Genomic DNA, 10440 nt, shown 5'->3' on the forward strand with positions numbered 1-10440 from the left:
CCAGGGAAGAGCTGGTCCCCCCACTGCTAACGGCTCTTCCTGCCCCTCAGATGGCTGGGGAAGCGCCCGACAAGAAGGAGCGGGACCTGTCGCCCCCCAAGGAGGAGAGGAAACGCTCGCGCTCCCCGGACAGGGATCGCGACAGGAAGAGCTCCCCGTCCAAGGAGAGGAAGCGGCACCGGTCCCGGGAGAGGAGGCGGGGCAGCCGGTCCAGATCCCGCTCCAGGTCCAAGTCAGCAGAGAGGTGACAACCCCTGGGCCGGGCGGGGGGAAGGTGCCAGGTTTGGGGCTGGGCCTGGGGCTTTGGAGGGGGCTGCTCATGGAGTGAGGCTGGGTTGTAACTGGTTCCCTGGGGCTCTGCCCTCGCAGGGAGCGGAGACACAAAGAGCGTGAGCGCGAGCGGAATAAGAAGGATCGCGAGCGGGAGAAAGATGGACACCGGCGGGACAAGGACAGGAAACGCTCCAGGTAAACCCTCACGCCCCCACCTGTCCTGGGAGTGCAGCCACCTCTGGGGCGCAGCACCACACTGCAGCACTGCTCAGGCATCCCTGGTTGTCAGGTTAAAACTGGACATGAGCAGAGGCCGACTGACCCTGTGGGGCAGCAGAATGTCCCATGCGCTGGGATATGGGGGGATGTTGGGGTTCTTGCCGTCACGCTGTGGAGCCCGTAACGAAGGGCTCTGGTGTCACTTCTCCAGGACATGGTGGTTCCAGCAGCACGACTCCTCCTGCCCCCGAGGTGGGGCACTGATCGAGGTCCCCTGCTGAGCCAGCAGCCCCACATCCTGCTTTGCCTGGCAGGGCCTGCTCTCAAAGGCTGGAGCTGGCCGGAGCCCAGCCCGAGCGGCCCTAATAATAATAATAATAATATAATAATTGGAGGTATACCTATCTCATAGAACTGGAAGGGACCCCGAAAGGTCATCGAGTCCAGCCCCCTACCTTCACTAGCAGAACCAAGTACTGATTTTTGCCCAAGATCCCTAAGTAGCCCCCTCAAGGAGGGGCAGTTTAGCAGTCCAATGCTCAAACCCCTGAGCTATCCCTCCTCCCAGGAGGAAGCTGGGTGGTTTTGGAGTAAGTGGGAGCCATCGGGCGCTAGAGCCCTTGCCGTGATTTCCGAGTGTGGGTCCAGGATCAGTGGGCTAGTGGTCTCCAGCCCTGGCGGATGGGGGGCATTGGAGGTGTCAAGCCGGGGGTGGAGCTGGGAGCGTGTCTCATGTCCGTTTTTTCTCTCGCTCAGAAGCTTGTCCCCGAGCCGAGGCAAAGACTCCAAATCGCGGAGGGAGCGAGACTCGCGGAGGGAGGAGGAGGAGGATGCGGCGCTGAAGAAGGAGAAGGTGGGGCTGGGAAGGCACCAAAGGGCTGAGAGGCCACGGGAGCTGTGCTGGGTGGTAGTGGGGGGTATCTGCCTGGGCTGGCTCCTTGTAGTGTGCAGCGGGCAGGCGGCCCTCGCTCCTGCGTCTCGTTGGTCCTGATGTTCAGCCTCTGCGCTCTCCCTCTGTGCGTCCTCTGGGTTTCTTCCTCAGGTCCAGCCCCCCCCCACTCCCACGGTAGCAGTTGGGGCCCTCCCTCGAGCCTGACTATTCCGTCCCTGTCCCCCAAGCGTTTCTGCTGCTCGTCTCTGGGCCTTCCGTGGGAGCTCAGGGCTGAGCGTGGATCCCAGGCAGGTCTCCCCAGAGCCCCCTAGGGAGGGGCCGCCCTTCTGTGAGTCAGGAGGTGCGTTCTCTGCACGTGCAGCCACAGACTTGAGTCCCCGTCCCCACCCCCCGTCCCATTGCAGCCTCATGTCTGGCTCAGTCTCCTGGTGTCCACGGTGCATTCCAGGCTGGTGCAGGGAACCCCCGAGCACTTCGACGCTCCAGGGGGGGTCGCTTGCTGCCCCCCTCCCCGCACAGCTTGCGGCAGCTAGGCTGAAGGGTGTGCCAGTGATCCTGACTGAGGACGAGGGTTGGCTCTGGGGACGTTAACTCCCTGTCTTTCCAGGCCCAGCCTCTGTCTCTGGAGGAGCTGCTGGCCAAGAAGAAAGCTGAAGAGGAGGCCGAGGCCAAGGTGAGAATATGTCCTCCCCACTCCCATTGTAGGGGCATCTCCTCCTCCCCCACTGCTGCGGCAGGGCAGACGTGGCCCCTTTCCCCTTTGGGTCTGGAGGCGGTTGGGGCACCAAGCGGATGGTTCTCAGCCTGATTCCTGGTGGGTCTATTGCCCCCCCAAAGCTGGCTGTGACGCCCCCGGGCTGGCAGCCTCACCAGAGTGGGCCAAAGGGTCCAAGCCCCCCTTCCAGGGCAGGCTGCGTGGGTGCTGGCCTGCGCTGCCCCGGCTCTGGGGATAGCCCCGGGGCCATGCTCACTGCCCCCTCTGCCCTCCAGCCCAAGTTCCTGTCCAAGGCGGAGCGGGAGGCCGAGGCGCTGAAGCGGCGTCAGCAAGAGGTGGAGGAGCGGCAGAGGCTGCTGGAGGATGAGAGGAAGAAGAGGAAGCAGTTTCAGGATCTAGGGAGGAAGATGATGGGTATGTACCCCTCTCCTCCAACGCGCTCTGGGCGGCCCTGCTGCAGGGGAGGACACCCGGGGTCAGCCAGCCCTGGCCGGTGCTGGGGTGAAGGGAGTGGGGCTGGGAAGGAACGCCCTTCCCCCCCTCCCTGGGTGTGTGATGTCCTGTGTCTCTCTCCCCCCACCCCCCCGCAGAGGACCCCCAGGAGCGCGAGCGCAGGGAGCGTCGGGAACGCATGGAACGGGAGACCAACGGCAATGAGGATGAGGAGGGGAGACAGAAAATCCGTGAGGAGAAGGACAAGAGCAAGGAGCTGCATGCTATCAAGGTACCCGCCGTACCCGGGGCTCCTTGGGAGTCGCAGCGCTGCCCCCGCCCCCCCTCCATGGCGAGTGCCCAGGAAGAGGGGTCTTCAGCTGGGGGGCCAGCACTCCTGGGTTCTATCCTGGCCCTGAGGCTGGGATTCAGGACTCCTGGGTTCCCTTCCCGCTGGATTCGCTCTGTGACCTCAGATGAGTCCCTCCCCTTTTCCAGGTCTCATTTTCCATGGGTTCAGTGAGACAGAGCCTCTCTTCTGGGGTAGGGCTGGTGGGGCTGGAGGCTGACGGCTGGGCTCCCCACACAGGAGCGGTACCTGGGCGGGATCAAGAAGCGCAGACGCACCCGGCACTTGAACGACCGAAAGTTCGTCTTTGAGTGGGACGCATCAGAGGACACGTCTATCGACTACAACCCACTGTGAGCAGGGCGGGGCAGACCGGACAGTCCCTGCTGGAGTGCAGCCCCCCCACAGACTGGAGTCTGTAGGGGGCAGGCACGGGGCAGTGTTGGGGAGATGGAAGCACACAGAGGCTGTCCATACAGGGGTGGGGGGAAATCATCTAGCAGTGCTGGGACTGGGGGCTAGTTTAGTAGAGCAGGGAAGACGAAGAGCCAGGACTCCTGGGTTCTTTCGTCCATTGTGGGAGGGGAGTGGGATCTAGTGATTGGAGCTGGGGGGTCAGAACTCCTGGGTCCAGGAGAGGAGTCAGGCTAGTGGTTAGCGCAGGGCATGGGGGAGTGTGGGGGTCAGGACGCAGCAGTCCCAGGGAGGGGGAACTCCCTGCCCCGAGGGGTGTGAAATAGTAGGTTGGCCAGCTGCACTGGGGTAATGGGGATCAAACCTGGCCCCTAAGCCTGCTCTGAGTGGTGCCCCCGTCTGCCGGGGGGCACACTGCACTGAGATCTGCCAGGGGGTCCCGCGCCAGCAGGCTCTATCTTCTCCCACAGGTACAAGGAGCGACACCAGGTACAGCTGCTCGGCAGGGGCTTCATCGCCGGCATCGACCTGAAGCAGCAGAAGCGGGAGCAGTCGCGCTTCTACGGGGACCTGATGGAGAAGAGGCGGACGCTGGAGGAGAAGGAGCAGGAGGAGTGAGTGACCCGCTGTGGGGTCGGGCTCGGGGGCCAGGACGGAATGGTCAGCTGGCACGGCCGGGGCTGGGTTACCCCTTCTCTGGGGATCCTGGGCTGGGTTAGGATTGTGCAGGGAGGGCTCGGGATGCTGGGATGTGGAGCCTCTGTGGGTCTTAGGGTGGCCCAGTGCATCCTGGGACGTGTAGTCTCTGGGCTGGTTGGCAGAGTGAGTGAGACCTGAGCTGCTCCCCTCCCTGGTGCCAGGGCCCGGCTGCGCAAGCTGCGGAAGAAGGAGGCCAAGCAGCGCTGGGACGATCGGCACTGGTCCCAGAAGAAGCTGGACGAGATGACGGACAGGGACTGGCGTATCTTCCGCGAGGACTACAGCATCACCACCAAGGGGGGCAAGATCCCCAACCCCATCCGCTCCTGGAAGGACTCCTCCCTGCCCCCCCACATCCTGGAGGTGATAGACAAGTGTGGCTACAAGGTGAGAACCGGGACCTGCCCCGCAGCCTCCTGGGACAAGGGGTGACTGGCCCTTTGCGGGTGGGAATCCAGATCCGAACTAGGCTCTTGTGGTGGGAGCTGGGTCCGGACCTGGGACTCTTGTCTCTGGTGGGGGCGGGGAGTGCGAACAGGGAGCCGGGACTCCTGGATTCAATTCTCAGCCCCCTGATCTCTCCTTGGTGAAGCCAGACTTGGGCACAGGGGTCCTTCTCCTTCCTAAGCGTCTCTGTTCTCCGTCCATCCAGGAGCCCACCCCCATCCAGCGCCAGGCCATCCCCATTGGCCTGCAGAACCGCGACATCATCGGCGTGGCTGAGACCGGCAGTGGCAAGACGGCCGCCTTCCTGATCCCACTGCTGGTGTGGATCACGACGCTGCCCAAGATCGACAGGTGAGGCCGACTGGCTGCTCTGCCTTCCCCGAGCAGAGGAGGGGTGGCTGGCCCTGGTACGCCGGAGGCCTGGGGGACAAGAGGGGCTTCCCAGGGTGTGGGAAAGGTTGGCTCATGGGGGAAATGGTCCCACATGTGCTCCGTCGCCTGCAGGATCGAGGAGTCAGACCAGGGCCCCTACGCCATCATCCTGGCCCCAACCCGTGAGCTGGCCCAGCAGATTGAGGAGGAGACCATCAAGTTTGGGAAGCCTCTGGGTATCCGCACGGTGGCTGTAATCGGGGGCATCTCCCGGGAGGACCAGGGCTTCCGGCTGCGCATGGGCTGCGAGGTGAGTGCCGAGGCTGCGGGGGTGAGGGGCTGGGCTTTGCGGTCTCTGACCCTCCTGCCACTCCCTGCAGATTGTCATCGCCACGCCCGGGCGGCTCATTGATGTGCTGGAGAACCGCTACCTGGTGCTGAGCCGCTGTACCTACGTGGTGCTGGACGAGGCGGACAGGATGATCGACATGGGCTTCGAGCCCGACGTGCAGAAGATCCTGGAGCACATGCCCGTCACCAACCAGAAGCCCGACACCGACGAGGCCGAGGACCCGGAGAAGATGCTGGCCAACTTCGAGTCGGGCAAGCACAAGTACAGACAGGTCAGCAGGGAGAGGGCCAGGGCCCGCGGAGACACTGCGGCCAAGCACAACCCCCAGGGAGGCTGGGGCCAAGGGGAGGGGGCAGACATGGGGCTGGGAGCCTGGTGGGGGGGCGAGGTCCTGGACCCCCAAGTGGATGCTGGGTGAGCACAGACAGGCCGGTCGAGGAGCAATTCAGCCCTTTCTCCCCTGGGTCCCAGTGTGTCCTGGGCCTGCCTAGCTGGGTCCCATACCCCCTCGCTGCCCAGGACCGGGCTGGAGGGAGGGGCAGCAGGGTAGCCCCCGGGAGCTGCTGCACTCACGGGACCTCTCTTGCAGACTGTGATGTTCACGGCCACCATGCCCCCGGCGGTGGAGCGCCTGGCCCGCAGCTACCTGCGCCGCCCTGCCGTGGTCTACATCGGCTCGGCCGGCAAGCCCCACGAGCGCGTGGAACAGAAGGTCTTCCTCATGTCCGAGGGGGAGAAGAGGTATGAGGGTGGGCCGGCAGGGGCCGCTGCTGGGGGGGGCTCTCGCTGGAGCTGGGCTGCAGGTGGGGGCAATGCAGGGTGTCAGGAAATCCACCAGGTTCCTACGGGGTGGCTCTGGCAGGGGCTGTCCTGGAGCACGGTGAGGGAATGGGCGGCACTTTGGAGGGCAGCCTGGTGAGGCTTGTGGGGGCCTGAGCTTGTCCTGCTTGCTGACACACCCCTCTCCGCCCCTCCCCAACAGGAAGAAGCTGCTGGCCATACTGGAGCAGGGCTTCGACCCGCCCATCATCATCTTCGTCAACCAGAAGAAGGGCTGCGACGTGCTGGCTAAGTCCCTGGAGAAGATGGGGGTACGTGCCAGCCCCTGAGGAGTGTCCATGTCCACCCTGCAGGGCCAGGGCAGGGCTGAGCAGCTCTAGGGCCCCCCGTTCCCCTGGAGCCGGTAGTCCCAGCCCCTGCCTGTCTGGCGGAGCCCAGTGCTGCTCCGTGGGTCGGGTGCGCTGAGCAGCGTTCAAGTCCGGTGGGAAAACAGCCAGACCCCTCAGGTCAGCGGGGTCTCCTGCTGCCCGCGGGGCTGGCTGCGTGCGCCCTGGCGTGAGCGTGCACAGCACCACGGGGCAGCGGATGGCAGGGGCTGGGTACGCAGCTGCTGCTGCTGTGCCAACCCGTGGGCAGGAGGCGGCGGCAGTGACTTGGGTTCAGAGGGGAGGGGTCGAGTCGACCCAGGTGATGTTGGGTCTGGGTCAGAACTCAGAACTAGGCCTGACCAGCCCTCTAGGGCTCAGGGGTTCCTGCTGCTGGCGGCTTGGCCTGGTCGCTTGAACTCGCTGTGAGTTACTGCCCCCCTGTGGGAGGATACTGCCGGAGTCACATCCAGCCTGTGGGGCGCCTCCCGCCTCCCTCTGCAGAGCCCCATGTGCCAGGATCTGCCTCGCCAGCCTGGGGCCTCTGGGGGGGCTGCGGGGGGAAGGGCGCCCATTCCTTAGTACTGCCCGATTCTGCATCCAGCCCCTTCCCCCACTGCCCTGCAGACAAGCCATCAGCTGGCAGGCTCCAAGCCCAGGGGCTGTTGAGTGCACCCTGACAGGAACTGTGTGATCCACCCCATTTCCCAGGCCCTCACCTCCCTCCAGCTGGCCCCATGCTGAGCTGTGGGCGGCCCTGCGGTCAGCTCCCGCCCCAGCCCTGCACTACGGTCTCCCCTCTCCCCCCGCAGTACAACGCCTGCACCCTGCACGGCGGCAAAGGCCAGGAGCAGCGAGAATTCGCCCTCTCCAACCTGAAGGCCGGTGCCAAGGACATTCTGGTAGCCACGGATGTGGCTGGGCGCGGTATCGACATCCAGGACGTCTCCATGGTGGTGAACTACGACATGGCCAAGAACATCGAAGGTGAGTCCCGGCCGTGGGAGCAGGGCTGGCCTCGAGAGAGGCTTCCCCGGCCCCACTGCGCAGACCCCTCTCCCCACCGCTAAGCGCGGTCGGCCTGGCTCACCACTTCGCTGGGCAACGACCAGGGAAAAGACAGGAAGCTGCAGGGTGGGGGGCTCAGGGCTGACCCTGCCCCATGGTAGGGGCACTCTGCTGCTGCATGCACCAGCTTTCAGAGGAGACAAACCAGGGGGTCGTTAAAGATCCCAGGGCAATTGATGAATCCTGACATCCTGCCTGAATTCCAACAGTTGGCTAAGCTGCTGCTGTGCCGCTGCCATGGCCCACCCCAGAGGTGGCTGCATTTCAGTGGCAAATCACCATCTGACCGCGGTGCTTCTCTGCAGATTACATCCACCGTATTGGCCGCACGGGCCGAGCCGGCAAGAGCGGAGTGGCCATCACCTTCCTGACCAAGGAGGACTCCACAGTCTTCTACGACCTGAAGCAAGCCATCCTGGAGAGCCCGGTGTCGTCGTGTCCCCCGGAGCTGGCTAACCACCCCGATGCCCAGCACAAGCCGGGCACCATCCTCACCAAGAAGAGACGGGAGGAGACCATCTTTGCGTGAGTCCCAGGGAGCCGCGGGGCTTGGACAGCTGGGGCCTGGCTGCCTAGTTGCCGTCTACTACCAGCCAGCAGACTTGGGGCTGCCTGGCCTTTGTAACCAGCCTCCCCCTTCAGCGGGGAGCTCTGCAGGTCATCTGCCGCCCCCAGCCCCTCAGTCGAGGCGGGACTGATGGAGGAAGAGCCCCCGTTTGGGGCAGCAACTCTGTCCTTGTGGTCCCAGGCCTGAGCTTTAACCGGAGCCTGGATCCGGAGCCAGGCCCCTCAGGCTGGGTCCTGGTGCTCCAGCGAGGGCAGTGCTTGCCAGGAGCACACCTGGGACCAAACTAGACTGGCTGTACCCCGCGGGGTGGGGCTGTGCCTGGCTCCTGATCCCCATCAAATCCACGCACGGGACACTCCTGACTCCCAGGAAGAGTGTCAGGGGCTGGGCCCTGTGCAGCGACCAGCCAGCTCCTCCAGCCTGTAGCCTCAACTCGCGCGGCTGAGCCCCAGGGGGGACCCTGGCCCCGAGGGGCAGAGCCCTCCACCCACTGGTTTTAAGGGGTTAAGCCAAACCCTTTCCACCTGAGATGTGGACAGTGGCGGGGGGAGGGGGGTGTGATCTGCCCCCTACTAGCTCCCAGGAGCTTCTGCTGGTACCTGCTGTCTTTTTGGGGGGAGGGGGTGGTCTCATTTGGGGGGGGCGGGTTCCTGTGTTCCCGTGGGACATGGCGCTTGGGCCCTTTTTTACGTATAAATTCTTGTTGAATTTGAAGCGAAAAGCAGGAATAAAGCTGCCGAGAGCGTCTGTGTGCGCAGGACACTGGCCTTGCCTCCCCCCCCCCTTCCCCTTGCAGCTGGAGGGGTGCCAGGGAAGAGCCAGGCCTGTGTTCTCCACCTCTGCCTGCTTGGACCCCCACCATGCCCTCCGACCCACAGAGCCCATAGAAGTTGGGGGAGCTGCTGGATGCTTGAATGGGACCCCCTGTGCTGCCAGGGCCATCTGCAAAGAGCTTTACCCCACATGGGTTTGGGGGGTGGGGGTTGGAAACAGTCCTTGTTTCCCCCTCGGGGAGCACAGGCTGGGGGGTCTGGCACCCTGCCCCTTGTCGTCGTCCCCCCCCCCCTCGGTGAGCACAGGCTGGGGGTTTCTGGCGCCTGGCCCCTTATCCCCCCCTTGGTGAGCACAGGTGGGGGGTTCTGGCGCCCAGCCCTGGCTGGCAGACACACAAACACCATCTCTAAACTGCAAACACTTCTTTGTTAAACAGGCTACAGGTTGTTGGCAGTAAGTGCTTCCTACACAAGAGCTGTAACAAATCCGTGGCCGCTCTGTGGTTCCCAGCCCCCCGAGGGCTCGCCCCAGCTCCCCCAGCCAGGGGGGAAATCTCCCTCTGCCCCCCTCGGGCGCCCAGTGCCCAGTCCAGCCAGCGCAGGGCGGTGGGGTGCACTACGTACAAGCTTCTCTGCGTCGTGGCTGGATGCTAGTGGTTACGGGTGTGGGCGGTGGGGCTGGGCCGCTGGATGTTGGGCGCAGACTGAGGAGGAATCAGGGCTGAGCCCCACTGAAAGAGGGGGGCAGCATCCAGGCTCCTCACCCTCCCCTGGGGGGTTTTCACTTAGCAAATTGTGCCCTGTTAGCTGGACTCCCAGGCCCTGCCCCAGGGAGCCGAGCCCAGCCCCACGGAAGAGGGCAAGGGGGCCGGAGGGGCTTGGAGCAAGCACTGCCAGCTATGCAGTTTCAACCAGGGAAACAGACCTGGAGCAGGGGCCAGCCAGTGCTTAGAACCCAGGTGTCCTGGCTCCCGACCTCTCCTCTTGCAGCTGGACAGGGTGGGAACAGCGCGGGGACCGGGGGGTTCCCGCCTGGGAGATTGTCTGAGCAATGCCTAGCAGGGGCAGGGGGCCTGAGGACAGATGGCTTTTCCTCCCCCCCAGTTAGGTACAGCAGGGAGTGTGTGACCCCACCAGCTACCTGGGGGGCTGTGTTTGGGGGAAGGCTGGGGCGGGTCAGCCAGGGCTGTGGCCGGGAGGCCAGGCTCCGTGGGCCCATGGGGCTGGTTTGACAGCGGGGAGGGGGGTGGCTGAGGCCGGGGCCCGTCAGTAGCTGTCCTTGGCCCAGGGCCGGTTGCGTTGCCAGTTCCTGTCGTTGTGGGTCTGCTCGGCCTCACGCTGCAGGAGCCGGTCCTGCGAGTCGTGCCCGTTGGCGCTGTGCAGGCCGCTGTTGTGGTGCCGGTGGGGCTGGTACAGCTCCGGGTAGGGGTCCGGGTACTCGTCCTCCAGGGGCTGGGAGCTGCGCTGCGAGGCGGCCGCCCAGGGCTTGCGGGAGGTCTCGCTCGCCTCGTCCGACTGCATCAGGCTGTCGTGCTCGAGGGGGGAGTGCTCCCCGCCCCGCTCCCCCAGCAGCTGCTGGTTCTGGGGGGCAGAGAGAGAGGTCAGGGCCCCCTTTCAGCTGGACAGGGAGCAGTGGCTGGGAGAGCAGAGTGCGAGGGGGCTCCCCCTGCCAAACAGCTTGGGGTGGGGGAGGGCTTGTGTCTCACCGCGGGGGGGGGGGGG

The 10440-nt window shown here is 64.8% G+C and overlaps 2 protein-coding genes across 2 annotated transcripts in view; one reads left to right on the forward strand and one right to left on the reverse strand.

Moving 5' to 3' along the window:
- Positions 1-50: 50 nt before the first annotated feature.
- Positions 51-8554, forward strand: DDX23 (DEAD-box helicase 23). Its single transcript, XM_024209389.3, has 16 exons — positions 51-244; positions 370-468; positions 1249-1345; positions 1992-2057; positions 2375-2513; positions 2690-2823; positions 3121-3233; positions 3765-3908; positions 4155-4380; positions 4646-4791; positions 4945-5122; positions 5193-5435; positions 5754-5905; positions 6147-6255; positions 7122-7296; positions 7683-8554. The coding sequence occupies exons 1-16, from the start codon at positions 51-53 to the stop codon at positions 7904-7906; spliced, it is 2439 nt and encodes an 812-aa protein (XP_024065157.1). The 3' UTR covers positions 7907-8554.
- A 662-nt stretch (positions 8555-9216) lies between these two features.
- CACNB3 (calcium voltage-gated channel auxiliary subunit beta 3) overlaps positions 9217-10440 on the reverse strand; it is a 25561-nt gene continuing 24337 nt past the window's right edge. The window contains exon 15 of the mRNA XM_026659602.2: positions 9217-10299. Within this exon, the coding sequence (XP_026515387.2) occupies positions 9985-10299 (315 nt within the window). The 3' untranslated portion in view covers positions 9217-9984. The remainder of the gene's footprint in view (positions 10300-10440) is intronic.

The sequence above is a fragment of the Terrapene carolina genome, unplaced genomic scaffold (assembly GCF_002925995.2).
Source record: "Terrapene carolina triunguis isolate 2854851 unplaced genomic scaffold, T_m_triunguis-2.0 Scaffold641, whole genome shotgun sequence".
NCBI lineage: Eukaryota > Metazoa > Chordata > Testudines > Emydidae > Terrapene > Terrapene triunguis.